Here is a 19,622-nt window from a genome sequence, read left to right as displayed (position 1 = left end):
GCAGATGCCTGCTGGTGCTGTTTCCACATAAATAAATCCAATTCAATTTAATTTAATTTTTCGCCTCGGGTCAACTACAAATTATATATCATTTGGAGGCAGCTGCTAATGACCGAAAACGACACACACACACACAGAAAATGTTGTAAAATATCAGAAGGGTGGCATCAGGAGGGGGGGCAGAAGGTGGGGTCACAGTCAGAGTCCCAACGAACCACAACCATTTAACCATTATTATTGTTACAACATTTTGTTGCTTGCCCCACAGCAGAAAACTGTTTTGCTGCGATATTCAAGTGGAACTAACAATCAATTATGAATTTTAATGATCTGCAGAGAGAGAAGAACAAAAAAGGGTAGAACCCTGCAGCTAACCAGGAAGTTTTTAACAGCAAACAAAAATCCACAGAGTCCACAAGCTCCTTCCTCTGCTGCTGTTCCTGTTGCTCCTACTGCCGCTGCTCCTTCCTCTCTTCCGACTGTTGGTCATGTTAATTTCCCGCATTCAACAGGTTTTCCCAAGTGCCGCTCTGTCCCTGTCTCTGTCTCTGTCTCTGCCTCTCCTCGCCACACACATTTTCTCAACTATCTTTCTGTGCCATATTTTACGTTAGTTTTAGTCATTTTTCCATTTCGCCACGCCAACTACCGCACAGCGTGCATTTAAGTGTCGTCGCAGCGAATGCGAGGCGCAAGTATCTGCACGTATCTGTATCTGTAGCTGCAGCAGCAGCAGCCAGCCAGCATCCACAGACATAGGCGGAGTCGCAGCCTAGCGATTTGTTGCTTTAATAGGTTTTGGTGTGTGCCTCAGGCCAAGGCAGACACGCAGACAGGGAGGCAGAACACGAGTGTATCTTGTGGATACTTCATTTGCCACAGATTCGGTTTGGCGGCTTAAGCGTTATGTTTAATTACGACAGTGCAGTGCGCTCTTGAATTAGTTTTTCCAAAACGAAGCTGCACTCCGCTCGAGTCGCACATAAATAACCGAAGAGACTTCGAATCAGACGCCGACGCCGACGCCGACGCCGACTCCGACCCTGTCCGTGTCCATGTCGGGAGCATCTACATATTCGAGCCATGGCTGCAACGAGCATTTAGCGGTGTTCAAACTTGTTGAACAATCTTTCGCAGCTGTGGCACTGCAGCTGGCGGTATCTTTTGAAGCCGCCACTCAAAAGATATGCAAAAAGTAGCTACAGATGTGTGCATAAGCGCTGAATGAATACTGAGTATCCGAATACCGAATGCCGCATTCAATGCCATAATTCACACACAGCCAATATCCCCATGGCAAATACCTGTTTCTGGTCACAAAGAGCCTGCAATCTTGTGGCCAAAAGGGTTAGCAACCCTGGAGACTGGAGACTGGGGCCTGGAGCCTGGAGGCTGAGTCACCCCGAAGAATGCAACAGGAGGGACAGAGGGAGAGGTGCATGTGTGATGAAGAGCAGTCAGCGAGGAACATGGGTGGGGCACACACACTGAAGATTGATACGAGGGTAAGGCTATAGTTAACAGTCTTTTAAGAGCTCAGCGATCCACGCTGGCTCTCCACCAAAAAGTATCCGCTTTTGTCTCGCAAACATCTCGAAGGCGAGACACACATTTGATAGCCGTAGATGCAGCGCTGCAGGGGAGAGGACTGCCGCTGCTGCTGCTCGGTCAGGCCACAAATAAATTGGATTCCCTGGAATTTGTAATGTGCTCTGCTCTCAAAACTTCCCAAGAAGCAGAAACCGAAGGAAAAAGCGAGCAAAAAAGAAACACACAAAACACAAAACACAAAAAGTAACATCAACTTTAACGGGCAACAACAAATATTTGTGTCTGCTGAGTGAGAATATACATATAGTCGTATATAAGTATATGGCTATGGTATATTCGTAGGAAACACGAGTGCCAGGGCCAGGGCGAGTAGATGGTGGAACAAGACAAGACACAAGACAAGACGGCGGCATGACTGGGGCCTGGACTGGGGCTGGAGCTGGAGCTGTAGCTGTAGCTGAGGCCCTCTAGCTTTCGCCTTTGAGGCACATGTAAAGCTCAAGTTGCCTCCAATTCCATTCCAAGTGTTACCGAGAAAACTGTCAACACAACAGCAACCATACACTGCACGGCAGGACAGGGCGAAGGAAAACTGTCAACTGCAAATCAAGTGTATCCAAAGCGGCTTTGACACTTAACTGCTGCATGGATAGTACGATTATGCCATCAAATTTGATTTAAATTGGTTAAAACTAAAGTAAAGCCAACACAGAATGGTCCAGTTTCTATGGCAAGTTCCCTAAAACTTTTTCTATATTTTATTTGCAACTCTTTTGCAGAGATTTCGTGTAATATTTCTACATTTTGTACACTTTTCTGCACCGAAACTAAGCGAAATTGAAGCGATAAAATGCCACAACAACAAAACATGAACAGAAACTGCTTTGCTCTTACACTAAAACCTCCCTCAGACTTTCGCTAAAAATAAATTATGATATTTGGCAACGTCAAACTCTTCCCCAGAGCAACCCACTTCTTGCAGTGTACTTTGGCCCGCCCCATAGCCATGCTTTGTTGTCTGTCCATCAGTCGCTAGTCCATCATTCAGTTGTAAATCCACTTCACTCACACAGAGGGACACAAAAGTGCTAACTTAATTATTTAGCATGCGAGCTGGCAGCACACAGCACACAGCACACAGCCCAGAGTCAGTGTAAGGAATAAGAACAACTTGAAAACTTGGCAACAAAGAAAAGCCCCGCTAGAGCTCAGGGCCCAGTGTAGCACCCCCCCTGCGCCACACACCTCTCCAACAAGTGCCGACAAAAGCCAAAAATCTCAGCAGCATGAACGTCGCGCGAAACGTTCAAGTTTTCGTTTTGGTTAAGGTTTAAGGTTTTTTTTTTGTTGTTGTATTTCGGTTTTTGGTTTACGGTTTTCGGTTTTCGGTTTAGTCTTTCGCTTTGCCTCCTTTTTCCACCGCCGCTTCCTCCTCTGGGGCGGCTGCTCTCCTCCGGTTTGTTGCTAAGTAGATTTATGCACGTCTAGTCGGAAATTATTTGAAACAAGTTTTAAAAGGCATATGGGCAATCTTCAAGGAAAACAGACCATAGCCAAAGCCAACTTCAAGTCCAACTCCAAGCGAGACTCCAACTCCCAGCGCGACGACAGACGACAGACGAGAGACGACGACGGATTCAGGTAGAGCAAAAGGGCGTTGCAGACGACGGACCTAAAACCTAAGCCACAACTCAAACGGAGGGATTGAGGGGTTGGGTTTGACTACATAAAAACGCCATGAAATATATACAACAGCAAACACATGTCGACGTCGTCGACGTGCCAAAGATACAGGTAAAAAGATACAGATACAAATACCTGCCCTCCAACAAAACTGCAATGGCCCCCACTCTCCCTCTCTGTGTGTCTTCTCTTCCAGCGGATTCCACGAATTTCACACTTTTTGGCTCTCGCTTGATTATGATGATTATCGGGGCATCGCCATAATGATGATGATGATGATGATGATGATGAAGGATTGAGATGCGTTGCTGCTGCTCGAAGGCATCTCGAGATGCCCCTTCGAGATACAACTTGCAACTGCAGTGGCAGCCAAATGAAGGGGCGTAAGTGCAGCACTACTCAAAGGCGCCTGCAGAAACGATAGCCCCGCGCCCCTCTCTCTCTCTCTCTCTCTGTCTCTCTCGCGCACACACTCTTTCTCACGCGACTGGCGCCATCTGTGTGCTTAAAGCCAGCGCTCAACTGTTGGAGGCACAGCAGCAGGACACACGGTGGAGACTCACAGGACAACCGCAGCGTATGTCCCACCCGCCTGCTGGCATGGTTTTTGCATTTTTAATCCCTCGCATCGTTGCTCTCCAGCACTCCTGGCTCTCTTCTGCAACAGCCACTCCCCCTTCTGCATTCATCAGCATTTGGTCAACGCCCTTACCCCAAGAGCGGCAAATTCTGTGTGGGGCTTCCTGCATGGAAGATATCGCGTGACTGCCACTCCAGAAGGAAGGGCCCCGTCACTCACAGCAGACAGCGGGACAGAAGGAGAGAGAGGGAGAGGGAGAGAGAAAGAGAGAGGGTGTGAGAGAGAGTGAAAAGAAATGGCCACAACTACCGTGTGGCAACGCCTTCGATCACTCAATGGCAGCCAAAGTATCCTCCAATTACCAATTTACGACTCCATTTCAGCCAGAAACCAGAGTCCAGAGTCCAGAGTCCCAGAGTCCAGCAAACGGAAGTCAACAATCAGGAGGCTTTTCCTCATAATTTACAAACTTGACTTTTTTACAGCTCTTCAAGCCACAGGGGGGGGGGGGAAACATTAATTTATGATGTTAACAAAAGTTTTGTAATGTTTAAGCTGCCGCCACTGGCATTGCCACCCCGGCAATTAAGTGACAGAAATTATCAACTCTATGAGATCTTTCACATGTGAGTCTCCCAAAAAATAAAGGTCCCAAAAGGTTCTCCCTGCCCAACCCCTTGGGCACTTGCTGCCTTCTGTTGCGCCCCTCGTTGGCGTGTTTAATGACATTATGATTAAAATCATTTTGTGTCAAAAACAATTGTCGCACACACACACACGGACACTTTATACTCGTTTTTGTTGGGCGGAAACGGACATCGGACATGTCAGGCTACACCCAGGACACATTCCTCCTCCCCCCCACGACAGCGATTATGTGGAAAACTTCCATCCATTTCAGCTTTTTTCCATCGCGCTAATGAGCGTTTCAGTGTCGAGGGGGACACAACAACAACAACTACAACAACAACAAGAAGAAAAAAGGGTTTACCGAAAAGGGATATATTTGTATCTGTGGCATGCCTCGTAATTGGCTAGATTGTTGGACATTTGTTGCGTGTGGCAGGCAGGCCGGCCGGCGAGGGGTCACCATATTTAATCGGCTTTCAATGACAGCTGATACCATTGCATCCTTATAGCCGTAATGCCCAAGGGGCATTTTTTATGGTTTATTTCCAGCTTACCTGAAACGATACACACAACAAAAAGTGATAATATTCGATTAATATTTACATTCTAACAGATTTAAGGAAAGTTCTAAAGCATTCGAAATGTATGCAAATTTGAAATTGATTTCCTTCTGCCATTGTGTCACAGTTCGCTTGGCAGCAGGGAGCTCCACCCACAACTAAGGAACCCAGCCAAAAGCTGGGGATATAAACCTCGTCGCTAGAGCTCTTTGGCATCATTGAATGCGTCATGCACTCTCCCTCGGTCGTATCGCTGCTTTGGGCGCCCATTTCAATGGATTTTCCAAACGAATTGCCAAACAAAATTCGTGATAATTTCACTAATCATTTTTTTATTTTCTATTTGGTTTAGGTTTTACTCACACACTGCACTGCCACAGAGCGCCCGTGATAAGAATTGTGACGCCGTTCCCAACGCCACTTATGCAACGCTCCCCCCTCTGTCCGACTTCCTTTGGTTTGTTTTATGTCTTGACAAACATTTGATAAGGAATGAAAATAAAAAAAAAAGGAAATCCCCAAGCAAATATCGGGGCGAGTAAAAGTTAAACAAATATACACATATTTTTATATTTTTCTATTTGTATTTGTATTTGTTTATGTCCGTGTCCGCCTTTCTGTCGTTGAACTTTTCGCCATTTGTGTGTCAAAGTAGGTGGCCACACACACACACACCCATTCAGAGACCCCTTTTGGTGGGCATTTTTGTACTGTTTGATGCAGCAGAAATGAAGCAAAAACGTATCCCATACAAATTTCTCAGCAATATTTTCAGCTCATAGCTTTCCCCGTATATTGGCAACACTCCCAGGTAGCTTTCCTTTCTTGTTGGCAATTGATTTACTCCCGACATTTACGACCTTCCGCCCTAACACAGCGCTAACACAGGATGCCGCCCACAAAAACGACTTGATGGTTGGGGTGGCCTGGTGCACATTCCCTCACGCCTCTGGCAAATAAATGCCCAAAGTGTGCCTTAATTAAATATAAGAAAGATAGCCAAGTGCTACGGGAGCAGCAGCTCCTTTTAGAGCAAGGAGCTGCCCGCTCCTCATGCCCAGCCACTCGTGGAATGTCCCTGTGCAGCGGGCGAGCGCTGCTCATCTCCAACGGCCCGTCGGTCATAAGGCATTTTTCTCCGCCTTTTCTGATACATTTTAAGGCATTTTGCAATAAACAAGACAATGCTGGAGGGGCGGCGACGGAGGGAGGTAACAAAACAGAGAACAAAAATTAAATGAAACATAAAAAAAAAACATACAAAAGTTTTTTTTTTTGCACTCTCCTGCCAACAAAACGAATAAAACTTTGAAAAACTTTTGCAGAGAACCGAACCGGTATTTCTCCTCGCTCTCTCTTGCACCCTCTCTTCCGTTCAGATAATATATACATATAGATACATATGTATCTGTATCTGTATGGGCAGACAACTGCAGCAGACAGAATGAAGAGACAAGACGCGAGACAAGAGCTGCGAGGAAGGGGGCGCAGAGTCAGACACAAAAAACCAAACCTAAAATGTATCTTACGGATACATAAACATGCCGCACGTCTTTGTCTACGTAAATGGCCCATGAAAATGAGACAGCGACAGCGACAGGAACAGCCAAAAGCCAAAAGGACCAGAGAGCAGCAAAGAACATCAGCGGAGCTGGGAGCATCCTCCCAGCATGATAGTCGCCGCTCGTCGTTTTGCCATACGCTTCGCTTCGATGGCGACATCTTCATAAAAAAGCACAACAACAAAAAGTGCCAAAAATCGCGTGTTGATAACGGGGGCGTGGGTTGCGGGTGGAGTCTAAGAAGAAAGGAAACATCATTGACACGATGATGCCGATGCTAATGAAGTTCCTAAAGCAGCTCCAGAAATGTTTATGGCAACAGGTTAAAGAGGAGCAACCTTTTTACAGCCAAGAAAATTACATGAAAATCCCTATCAGAGGAATCCCCAAAGGTTAAAGCTTTAAGCATTTAAACCTCTACTTGCAGGAAGGCAAAAGCCCTTGAGCAAAACTTTCTACAGGAAAGACTCCCGCATTGGTCTTAACCTAACGCTTTGATTACTGTTTCTGCTTTGAGAAGTTTAAGTTTTGATGTCTAACTCTTTACAATATTTAAACTAATTTATATTTCCTATTCTCAAAGGATTCTCTGCGAGACTTGCACAATAATTGTCTCAACTAATCCCTGGCATGCATTCCATCCATCCACGTGCATCCATCGTGATTAACTCAATCAATTTGCATTCTGAAAGCAGTTTGTGGCAAGTGTTGGGTGTTTGTGTATCGATTGGCAATGGCAATTACATGGCTTTTATCATTTTGTGCGGTTTCTGACTCGCTTTCCGCACAAATATTCACGCTCCGCTGGCAAATGATGATGCAACGTTGCCATGTTGGCTGCTGCTCCAAAAATGTAATTCAATTTTCACTAATCAACTGAAAATGTAAATTTAATTAAAATGTCCAACAAATTAAACTATTTTTCAATGCATTTCCAGACTCTAATATTTATTAAGCTTCTCGTTTGAGTAAATAAATCATTTGACACATGATAATGGCTACACTTTGCACATTTTGTGGCCATCTAATTGCTCATATTTCATATTTCATATTTCTATGCTGCAGTTATTTTTATTACATTGCCTGCGTAATTGAGCAAAATAATTGATTATGCGAGTGCGAGAGAGATTACTGCCGTGCCATGCCCGGAGAGGCTGTCTAATTGATTTGTTGTTCAACTTGAAGCAACAGCCAGCCAAGTCAACTTTCATTCAGATTGAGCTCAGAATGTGTTGCTAGAATGGTTGATTTTTGATTGATGATTGATGCATCTTTCACACAACTTCCAAACGATTCCAACTTGCAACAAATGCGACAATTTGCAGGGCAGACACACCGGCTGAATGACTGACTGCTTGATGGGTTGACTGACTGTCCGATGCGCCTCACTGATCGACTGCCATGTGGCACAGGGAGCTTCACGTTAATTACATTTCCATGCCGAGCAATTAAAACGCAGGAGAGAAAGGCCAACAGCAGCATAGCGACACGGGGACTACTCTAGAACCTTTTCCCTCCACAAGTTCATCTCGTTGCCAAGCAAACCCATCATACCCCATACCCCATTCAAACAGAGGGTATTGTCATGGCTTTGAGAACTCATTTGTGCCGCAGACAACAGCAGTGACAGGGGAGGGCCAGGGTAAGTGCTGCAAAGTGTCTGTGCTTCAGAGAACATCAATCCCCCGCTGTGTAATCATAAGCAGCAACATTGTCAATTACTCAATCATTGATTACGATGCGAACACCAAAGTACTAGGTGGAAAATAATAGTAATTATGCTTCCGTCCGTCGCTCAGAATTTCCTTTGTGGCAGCCACGATTGTGGACTGTGTGTGCCAGCGGGAGAGTGGGGCGTGTGTGCAAAGGGTTGATTACTTAATGAAAGAAATATGAAATAAAAGCTTGAAAAGGTGTGATTTGATGTGGCTTACACTTTTGAGAACTGTCTGAAATAATGTTAGAATATTTAAAGTTTTGGGGCGTTTTTAAACGCGCTCGGTGGAAGTTTCAAGCAGCTTAAAACGCACTTGGTGGCTGTTGAGGCGTTTTAAAACGCGCTCACCTGTTACTTAGAACGTTTAAAAACGCGTGCGCTTGATGCAAAAGCGTTTAAAAACGCGTGCGCTTTGGAAACTTAAATATCTTGAATGCTGAGAGATTAAAAATATAACTTACAGCATGGAAAATAGTTAAGTTGTTCTGTACAACGATTTTTTGCACAAATAAAATACTTTCGAAAAAGATTTCATACCTTTAAATTGAAGCTCGAAGCCAAAATGCGTTTCTATCATTATCCCTCGATTGCAGGCACTTGTTGCGGGGTTTAAGCCACCCGAATTCCATGCCACAGAACAGTTTTTGTTGCAATTAACTTTTAATTACCGTTTTGGGTGGGTGCGGGGCAGGCGCTCTTGATTGCTTTGCAAAATGTTTGTTTTTGCCCATTTGGAAATAATTTTATAATTAATTTATTTATGCTATAAATTGGATTTCATTTCAACTAATTAGAAGCCCAAACATACACACAAACACACAACGGAGCATCCCTTGACCACGAAACTAATTTTACGCGCAAAACACACATAAATTGGGAAGCCAGCCAAAAATGGAAATACAATTTCATTTGACATGTTCTATCAATATTAATAATTAATGTATTTAGTATTTCGTGTATTTAGACAGTGGCTGTTCATGTCTAATCAAGAACCGCACACAAAAAATACCATAATCATGTTAACAATAGAAACAAACAATTTCTAGTTTTGATCAAACTGTCAGGGCCAGCAGACACAACTTTTTTAAGCCGATTATGGAGTGCGCACTCCCCGTACTCACCCCCCCATTTCCTATCCTCTACTTGCCCCACACAGCAGATGGAATGCTCATTCTCATTCTCATTCTCGTTGTGGCTAAATCTATTGCCTGTTTCCGAGTTTCAATGAACCAAAAAAACATTCAACCGATTCGCCTTCATTCACGATTTTTTCCACCCCATTCATTCTTCTCTTCTCCCCTTTGTCTGTCTTTTGCTTCCGCTTCGCATTCACATTCTTCCCTTTCAACGTTCTTGTTCTTTTCTTTTCCTTTACTTTTTTTCGAAATTAGCTTTCTGATTTGTGCTTTTCTTTTTGCATTTGCGCTGCCATTCGATTTGGCTTTTCAGTTACACTTTTGCTTTTCAAAGCTTCTTAATGTCTGTTCTGTGTCTGTGTCTGTGGCTAAGTAGAGCACAAGTCAAGGTCAATGTCAGCGAAAGAATAAGTGGCAAAAGGCAGCAACCAAAGCAAAAGAAATCAAAACATAAAATGTAATTGCAATTGACAAAAATTGATGGCCAGAAGTAGAAAGAGAATTGACAGAGTTCTGGGTACAAATTGGGGGAGTTTATATTGATAGCATCTTGAGATTCCAAACACTCCCCCAGATTTGGCTACTCCTAAATGAATAGTCCTACATTTGGACTTTAAACAACTTTTGCAATGGTCAAACTTTTGTCAATAGACTCAGTAAAAAGCCAAGCCCCCATTTAAAGTATTTTAAACTTGGCCAGAGGCTCCACAAAATGTCCATCGAATGGCTTTCAAAAGTTCTACAATTGTTGTACGAATTCCATTGTTGTGCTCGGAATATTCGGAATATATTTGATTTACTTTAAGCCCGACTATAGCCACATCGCTGGAATTGCTTCTTGCCTCATTTATTTGCCCTTTGCTCCTCCTTTTGCATACTTGTTACATATTTGATCCAGAAAACCCATCAAAATGCCCATCCGTGGCAGGCAAAAACATAATGATAGCCCGTGGCGAAATGCATTTCCATTGTCATTGTCATTGCATCAAGTGCGTCTCTCTAACGCGCATTTCCCAACGAATCTGGAGCTGCGATTCCTGCAATTTTCCAATTGGCAGGCAGGCAGGCAGGCAGGCTGGCAGGAGGCAGCATAATTGCCACATGTGCCACAGAATTGAGTTCACCTTATCACCGCAGCACGCACAGGAAGAGTGAAGAGTGAGGAGAGAGGAGAGGGAGCACGGAGAGACGGTTGCATGGGCTGCCATGCACATCACTCATACGCCATGTTTGTCCAGTCGATGCTTAAAAAGTTAATGACTAATTTTCGCTGGCGCACAACGCGGAGTCAGCTACAGCAGCGTCAGCGGCAGTGGCAGCAACAGCAGGGGAAAAAAAGCGCCTGCCACGGCCGTCAGTTGGTTTTTCGGGATGCCTGTCTGGCGGCCACACAATGGGAGTGGCAGTGTGGCAACAGCAGCAGCAGGAGAGGGGTTGACTTTACAGCTGGGAGGATGGACGATGGAGGATGGAGGCTTGGGCTTGTTGCTCTTCCACTGCTAGCACTGTTATTTCAGCTGCATGCCACCATCATCATCATCATCCTCGTTCAACTCTGTCTGCCACAGCAAACGTAGCGGCAGAGGACTGCGACTGCGACAGCGACTGCGACTGGGACTGGACGCGCGCGCCCCTTCGGCCTGACGTTATAATTAATGAAAATTTCCAACATTTCTGTTGATGCTACCCCAATGTATGTTGCGAAATCTGCATACAACCAATGGCCAGAAATTTGCTGGCTAATATGATTTTGATTTTGGTGGCTAGCATTAGAATGCCATTAACTTGTTGGTTTGTCGGTTTTTCTACAACTCGAAAGGGCGCGAGGGTTTGGCCAGAGAGAGAGAGAGAGAGAGTTGCAATTTGCATGAGGACGTGTAAGCGATGCATAAATGAAGCATCTGTTGCCCCGCGTGTGGTAGTTGCAGCTAAATGTGGGAAATATTTGATGGCAAAAGCTGCGTAAATCTCTGGAATAATTGTAATTAAAGAGGTGGCTTCGAAGGGGTTTGCTTGTAAGCATTTCTTAGCCTTTGAAAGGTTCCTTCTTGCCAACTAATATTCCCCTTTTGAGTTTCCAGCTGCAAAGTCTCAACTACACAACAATCTGCTGCTTTCCCTGCTTCATTTTGGACTGTGTTCAATTTTCTGCTAAATTTGTCACTTTACCCTCGAATTTTTCTCACACATTTCCAGCAGTTTTCCTCACCTAATTTCCCACTAATAGCACAAATGTTGCTCTCCCCACAAAATCCCTACTTGAATCTCGCTTTTCTCTGCGTTGTCTTTTGCCTTTTCTGTGATTTATGGCCCCAAAAAGTCGCGCACGTATTTCAGTCCCTGCAGCAACAATATCCTCCTGCTCCTCACACAGGGGCACTCTACACACTACCCGCTACCTCCACCTCCACCTCCACCTCCACCCCTCTCTCTGGCACTCTTTCATCCATTGTTTGCAGAGACAAAAGTAGCGTGCGAGTGCAGAGGGAAAACAGCGGAGAACGGGCAGGCGGGGAACAGCAGCGGAGGCGGAAAAAAAACGTCTGCATTCTACAACTGCGAATTGCATTTTCCATGGAACGTAAATAGAAGCTATTTAGCAAAATGTGCACGAAAAAAACAACGGCAAAACAGCAACACAAAACAACAACAAAAAGAGAAGAGCGAACGAGAACTACAGGGAACTTGCGCAGCATCCACAGCGGAATAACACAGAAAGGAATGCCACCAAACCCTTAGATACTCTAACCAGAAGATGTCAATAACAAATTTGGTTTAGAATTTGCTTAGAAAATTGTCAAAAATACTCGAAAAGTGCGCGAAAATGCAGAGGAAATGCGTGGAATCTATCTGCTCCAAAATTGGAATACCCTTCTGATAAAGGGTATTAAATGAAACATCCCAAGGGGGAAATGCATGCCTGAGAGCGGCAGAGGCTGAGGCAGAGCGAGAGAGAGAATTCAGCTTTTGCCCCGTTTTGAGGTCAATGGACAAAACATGCAACATGCAGGCAGGCAGCATTTATTACGACTTAATGCGCTCCCTTAAGGGGAGCCGCACGGGGCGGTGCAAGGGCACAGACGGAGGGGGAGAGGCTCTAATTTCGTGTTTAAACTGCTTTTCACACAACATCTCCAGCTCTCGGCTACAGATACACACACACACACACAAACACACACACCACATGTGAGAAGCCGCAGCTGGTTTTTGTTGTTCATAAAAAAATAAAAATACAAAAATAATACAAAAAAAAACAGATACATACTGTGCAGAACTGGCAGCATCAAGAACGAAACGAATGTGTGATACCCTGGAGGAGGTTGCCCTGAGACTCACGGAGCACCCTGCCTGCACCTTGTTGCGGCAGTGGCAGGGGCAGTGGATCCGTAACAAGAAGAAACAAGTGGAAAAAACCAAAAGCAAAGCCCAAGCAAAGGGCCATGACAGCAGGAGGTGCAACAAAAAGAGGCAGGCAGCACCGCCGCTGCGGCGCAGACTGACAACAGTTTGGTGTGGGGTGGGTGGCGGGGCAGGCTGTGGGGAACATGCAACAGCAACAACAAAAATGAGGCATAGTAAAAATAAAGCAAAACAAAAGCCAACATTTTTCAGTGTGGCCAACTCGTGGCACGAAACATTTTGGCAGTGTGGGGTGGCTGAAGGCGGTAAGCGAAGGGCTGTGGGCTGTGGGCGGTGGGCGGTGGGCGTGCCAGATAGTTGGCAACGCGTTGGCCCACAGTGTAATGCAGATTTCGAGGCGCTTTTGTGGCGTGTGGTGCTGGGGCTGGCAAGTTGAGAGCCGAGCTGCGTGGTGGCGGTTTTTCCTTCTTATTTTTTTGGGCGCTCCACTAAGTGGCTGCTTATCCCCGTGGCTGTGCAACTGAAACTTAGCTAGCCCACACACGCGCATATTCATTTGTTGGCCAAAAGCAATGCCTCCTGCTGCGGGCAGTAGAACACAAACCGAAATTGGTGCGGCAACTCCCTCGCCATCTCCACCACAAAAGATACAAAAATATTCGCAGCAACAGCTGCAACAACAACAAGCTATTACATTGCACTTGCAACGTCATTCAGGCATCGCTTTGGAGTCGCTTAAACGAGATAAATCAACGTGGGCGATTACACAATACACACAACGATGAATTGTACTCGAACGAGTATCTCAATGCGATTGTATCTCTCCCTCTCTGCCGCTCGCTCCACCTCCTCTAACTCTGCCACAGCATGACTCTGTGCATGACTTGGCAAAAAGCGCAACAGCAACTACAAAAACAACAACAACAACCCACAATCAGTGGCAAGCAGCAACAAAATGCAAAAAAAAAGGCCTCCTCGCGCCAATGGAGCAGTGGGTCGCCGTTTCACTCGCACTTCGCTGCCATGGAAAATTATGTTTGGAAAAGAAAAACGTGGAAAACCTGTAAGACAAAAGTCGACAGAAATCAATAGCAAACGATGACAGCGACCAGCAACAACAACAACAACTTAGATACTTATTTCTTTGCTGCTGCTTTTGTTGCTTGTTTCTTGGGCTTTATGAGCGATAATTAAAGTTAAATGCTTTCTGCGGCGCTGCGGATGCAACACAACAAAAAAACAATACAAGTATTTCCCCCAACCCAAAGATTGCAATTTGTATAGAAACTTTTAATGACTATTCTGCTGGTTCAGCAGAAGTAAGAGTGATTCTGGCCGAAGAAGAGGCAACCAAAAGATGCCGAAGCAGCAGCTCAACTCCACGCAATTGAGGTCAGCAATTAGAGAAATAAAACAGAAAGAATATACAGTCAAAACAAGCAAAGACTAGACGAAGATTTGTCTCTCAGAATGTCGAGCTGCGATTTGAATAAAAATTCTGTGCATTCCCAACCAGAATGCACCTCAAAAATGCAAAGCTAAAAAGGTCACAAGTAAAGCAACAAAAATTTCATGTTTTGTGACGATAAAAAGCAAACGAAAACGCAAAGAAAAACACACAGCAGAAAAACAAAACACAAAATAAATAAATCAAAAAAGAGTTCAATGACCAAAAAGTTGAAATTATTTCCGACTGCGAGACGCGCGGCGCAATGCCAGAGAGAGGAAGAGGGAGAGAGACAGAGAGAGAGAGAGAGAACGCGACTTTGGCCGCAGATACGTGATAAGCAGACGGGGCCAGATGGTTGTGGGGCCACGGAGTGTGGCCGGCGGGGGGAGCGGCTATGGAGCACCAATTGACAAAACATTTCGCGGCGTGTCAAGCGTACTGACAGATACACTAGCGAAGATAGCAGCATTCAGCAGATACATTGGCTGGCAGTCGGTTGAGCGGCGTGTGGCTATAAGAACCACAACCCCCCCTCAACAACGTCTTATCGGTGGCATGGAGCTACATGACATGATTTGCATGCCACAAACTGAAATTGATTGAAATGCAAAGAGAAACCCCAAAAAGATTCCGATTCAGAGCGTTGGAAAAAGTGAATACTTGATGTTTGATTGCCATAAGATGCATTTGGGATAGTGTGGGATTGGGCTTATGCATCTGTATCTGTATCTGCCAGGAAGCCGCACTGTGGCCTCTCACGCCCACACGCCATAAATTGAAAATCATCAGCTACTGCCCAGCCCCCTACCCCACTGCACAGCTGGCTGATAAATGAACGCATGTTCTGCGTATCTTTCAGATACAAATGCCTGCAATTCGCCCACGCCCACTGCTTTGTTTCTGCTGCTGCTGCTGCTGCTGCTGCTGCTGCGTTGCGCATTTTTAATGAGCGGAAATTAGTTGGCATTGCGGCAAGAAGCTTGCCCATTCGAGTAGATACAAATGTATCTGCATGTCTGTGTGTGTGTGTGTAACTCATAAATAAACAATCTGACGATGGAGGGCCATTAGCGGGTAGCGGAGGGTGGCTGCTGCGCGTGCCGCTTCCCACTGTTTACAAAATTGAAGTATCTTGTATCTCAAATCGCTCGTTTAACTGCCACATAAAGTCTGCATAAATCGGCTATCGGTTTATAACTGCTCGCAAAAGTATCTGCTTCGATTAGGGCCTTCAGTCTCTATTTTCGGGCACATCGCTGACTGCAGCACTGCCACTTTTGGCACTCGCAGATACTTATTTTTGGATGTATCCGCATTTAGCGCAGTCTTGGCAGCCTCCCCCAGATACAGCCCAGACGGCGCAATGCATCTACGAGATATTTACATTTGGCACGGGCCAGCGATTAGCATCTTTATGGACAACTTTGAACATGCTGTTGCCACGATTCCACCGATTGCTGATTGGGACAAATGCATCACTGATTTATTGCATCTGCCAACCCCCCCCCCCCCCTGCGTATCTGACAGATACGCTTTACACCATTTCCGCATTACCCGGCGACACACCTCTCCATCAGTCACTCAGTCACTCACCTGTCGGATGACTCTGACGAATCGTATCGATCCAGGCAACGCTTCTTTGTGCCTCTTCCCCGCTCTCCTGTGGCTCCTACTGCGCTGCCCGCGGCTCCTCCTTGTGTGGCTCCTCCTGTTGCTGCTGGTGTTCCTCTTCCTGCGGCGCCCTGATAGAGCTGAGATCGCAGTGCGTTTATATCCACGGCGGATGACTGTGTGGCAGCAGCGCCCGCTCCATCTCCGTTGGCTCCCCTTTTGGTACCCTGCACAATGCCAATGCTGCTGGGCTGGCTGAACTGACGGGGCGGCTTGGCCGGTGGCTTCAAATCGATATTCGAGTGTGGCAAGGGCACTGGGGGCGGTGCCAGTGCGGGTGTGGATGCTGTGGCAGTGGCTATAGCTGTTGCTGTTGCTTTTGCTTTTGCTGTGGCGCCAATTGTTAAACTGTTTAAATTGACGCCGTTTTTCAGCTGATCAAACAATGACAATGCCCGACTGGAGGTTAAAGTTTTCCGCCCCGTCAAAGCTGTTGCTGTTGCTTTTGGTTTTGGGGCAGTGGCAGTGGAAGTGCCAGTTGGCGGAGGCGGCACTGCAGCCAGACCTGTGGCTGCTGGTGGTGTTGCAACTGCTGTTTCTTTAGTCTTTAATGCCGTATCCTTTGGCTGTGGGGCTGACATTTTCTTTCGTTTTTCCTACTCTTTTTCTTCTTTCTATCTGTATTTCTGTTTATTTTTGTTTGTATTTTTGTTGTTGTGTGCTTTTGCCAATATTATTTCAGGTTTTTTTGTTGCAGTAACCGTACTTTTAATTGCGTTCAACAGTTGCCATTTTGGTGTGGGCCTTTGTGGCCTTTCAAGTGTTTAGGCCACATTCTTTATTGTTACTTTCTGGCTGTTAACTGCTGTTTTTCGTTGATTGATTTGCAGCACTAAAACCTAATTGATTTCGATTTGGGATTGTTCGTTAATGACTCTCATGACTCACAGTCCGTAGCCCTAATCCGAGTAAAAGAGATCTATAAAAACAGCTTTATTCAGCAAATAGTCTGGCCTTAAACTGCATCTCGCTCCCGATAAACGTAAACATTGGCATCCATTACGGATGATGGCACTCTGGTCACTCGGATTACACACAAATATTTATATTTATTTTCCAACTGAAATTCAAATGAAATTCATTTAAATTCTCATATTTATTTGGGGGGAATATTTTGTCGTTCTGGCTGGCTGGCTGCACTTCGATATGACACACATTCGTTGGTCAATCATGCCCCCTGCCCGATTGATATTTCACACAATCAGCATTCCGCTACGAAAGTTGGCAAACGTTGCAAGATTTGATTTCGTTTCGATTTATTTGGGGGTTTCTCTTATCAACGGACTTTATGGCTTTTTATGTGAATGGCAGATCAGATCGGGAGACCGTCGTTCCGTCGGTCGGTCGATCGTTGTGTCGTTTTGTTTCCGGTGCACACGCGCAGTAGAATTCTGCAAGAGTGGCACAAAAACTATATAAGAAAACGCCCCAAAGAACCGAGGGAAACACCGAAGAACACCCGAACACCGAAAGAAGGAAAACGACAAACGATGTCTACCGCTGCCGTTGCTGCTGCTGCTGCTGCTGCTGCCGTTGATGTCGATGCCGAAACGAGTATATGCACGGGTATTTAATGAACCGGTTCTCGCAGAAATGATTGTGTTAAGCTTTTGCTTTTGTTTAGTAAATTATGCACAGGGCGACCGAGACGGGGTGCAGGAGATTGGCAAAGGAAGTGCGGGGGGGAGACATTTGTTTAACAAACAAAAACAAATCTAATCAAATGCATTCCACAGTACACTGACACACACGCACAAAACTTGTTGGGTTTTCTTATCACTTCAGAGAGAGAGAGAGAGAGAGAGAGCGAAGGAGAGTGGGAGAGGGAGCATGAGCTAGCTATTGACCGTAAGCTCTATTAATAATTCCACCCTGCTTTGCGTGCTCCTTGCTCGTCTCCTTTTAATTACCGCAAATTGTCATGCAACACAGAATCTCGAGTCGATTCGAGTCGAAACGAATCGAAACGCATCGAATCCAAAACAAAAGCGCTTGCGAAAAAAACTGCGATCTGTGGCAACAAACGGGACAAAAAAGCTGCGCGGTGCCTGCCTCATGCTCTGCCTGCTGCCGACTAACTGGAGTGGGAGACGACCACAACCGAGCGCCAACCGAGCCCCAACCGAGAGCCAGGCCGAGCTGCAACGAGCCCCAACACGAGCCCCACACGAACGGCTTTAGCCAACTAGAACCGGGCAGAAATCAAGATACGAGCCGCAAGAGACGAAACGAAAGAACGAGCGGAACGCGAACGACCAAACCGAAGGCAACGAACTGCGTTTCGTGCTCTTTCTGTTGCTTTTGACTCTTCGTTTGGCGCCTCACTAGGGCAGAGGGTGGGGTGCGGTGGGGTTGTGGGGCAGGGCTGTGGGGAAGGCAATGTGCAAGCGACGCGATGTTCACTTTTGATTTCTGTGCAGCGGCAGCAGGTTTGCCGTTCCCCTTCCCCGTTCCCATCCCTTGCCACACACCAAACTGTGGGGCCGGTTGTTGCGCCACAGACATATCGCGTGTAGTGCTGCGTGTGTGTGTGTACTCTGTGGATGTGTGCTTAGATGTGTGTGAACTTCTGGGGGGAAGTTCAACATTTGGTAGTCCGTGTCCATGTGTCCGCGAGTAGGTGGTAAGTTCACGCACACAACTCACGACACGACACACCCGCTGCACCCACTGTGCAACAGCACTACCTGTTGATATGTGTGGGAACTAATGGAAGAGCAGAGCGAAAAGAATAGTTCGACAAAAATAAATGGTAAAAGTAGTAAAACGGTTCCAGTAAAGATCACAAACCGGTTGGTTGCCACATTGGGGAGGGGGGCAGTACATAACGTTTAGTCAACCGAAACAAGTGCGGGGGGTAGGGGGAGTGGTGTGCATATCGGAACTGTAGTGGGCATTTCGGAGGGGTGCGGAAATATGAATATTTCGAGCCTCCTCCAATGACAATCACACCAACCCCATTATGCCAAGAGCTACTAAAGCTAATTTAATTAATTGTTATAAAGCCCACGCTTTGCTTTTGATTGCAGTTCAGGCAGCGAGACGGACGTCGAAACAAAACAAAAAGCCAAGCGGCCCACACCGAAAACGAAAGAGTAAATACTGAAATAGTGATGACAATTCTGCTTTTTCCCACAAACAATAATCCGCTGAAACTACATCTAATGGGAACAGATATTGTCAGCTTTTTACCGCTAAATTATAGCTCATTATGTTGCACCAATAAGTGCCAGCACTGCTAGAGAAGAGCCTATGTCAGCCCAAAAACAAGAAGAATAATAATACGAACGAAGAAAGCAAAATAAAGAGAGAGCGTATAAGAAAATATGCCCATACACATTTCGAGTGCTTATGTACATTAACTGTTATCAGACAAGCAATGGAAAGATGACAAAACGGGTGAAAGAGGGACAGCGGAGAGAGAAAAGCAAACACAAACAAAAGTAATTTTCAGAGATTATTCGCACTCTTTGTTCTTGCTTAAACAAACAAATCCACTCAAACAAATCATTAGAGCCAATGCTCTTGATCGTTTTTCCACGGGTCAGATATTCAGACATTGTATTTACTTAAAACACAAAGAGCACACAATTTGACTTTGTTTCTGCTGTTTTTTCTTCTCCCTCACACAAAATCCCACTCAAATCACGTCATGAGCGCAAACACAAAAAACTGGTCATGTGAAAGAGCAACAAAGAAGTAACACAAAAATCAAAGACAAC

At 45.6% G+C, this 19,622-nt stretch overlaps 1 protein-coding gene across 1 annotated transcript in view; it reads right to left on the bottom strand.

Annotated features, from left to right (window-relative positions):
* The window catches only part of LOC117591401 (zinc finger protein jing), a 121,308-nt gene extending 104,152 nt beyond the window's left edge, over positions 1 to 17,156 (bottom strand). The window contains exon 1 of the mRNA XM_034284652.1: positions 15,823 to 17,156. Within this exon, the coding sequence (XP_034140543.1) occupies positions 15,823 to 16,481 (659 nt within the window). The 5' untranslated portion in view covers positions 16,482 to 17,156. The remainder of the gene's footprint in view (positions 1 to 15,822) is intronic.
* Between the last annotated feature and the right edge of the window lie 2,466 nt (positions 17,157 to 19,622).

This window comes from Drosophila guanche, unplaced genomic scaffold (genome assembly GCF_900245975.1).
Source record: "Drosophila guanche unplaced genomic scaffold, DGUA_6, whole genome shotgun sequence".
NCBI lineage: Eukaryota > Metazoa > Arthropoda > Insecta > Diptera > Drosophilidae > Drosophila > Drosophila guanche.
The sequence above is the reverse complement of the archived record's forward strand: the minus strand, read 5'-3'. Positions and strand labels throughout refer to the sequence as shown.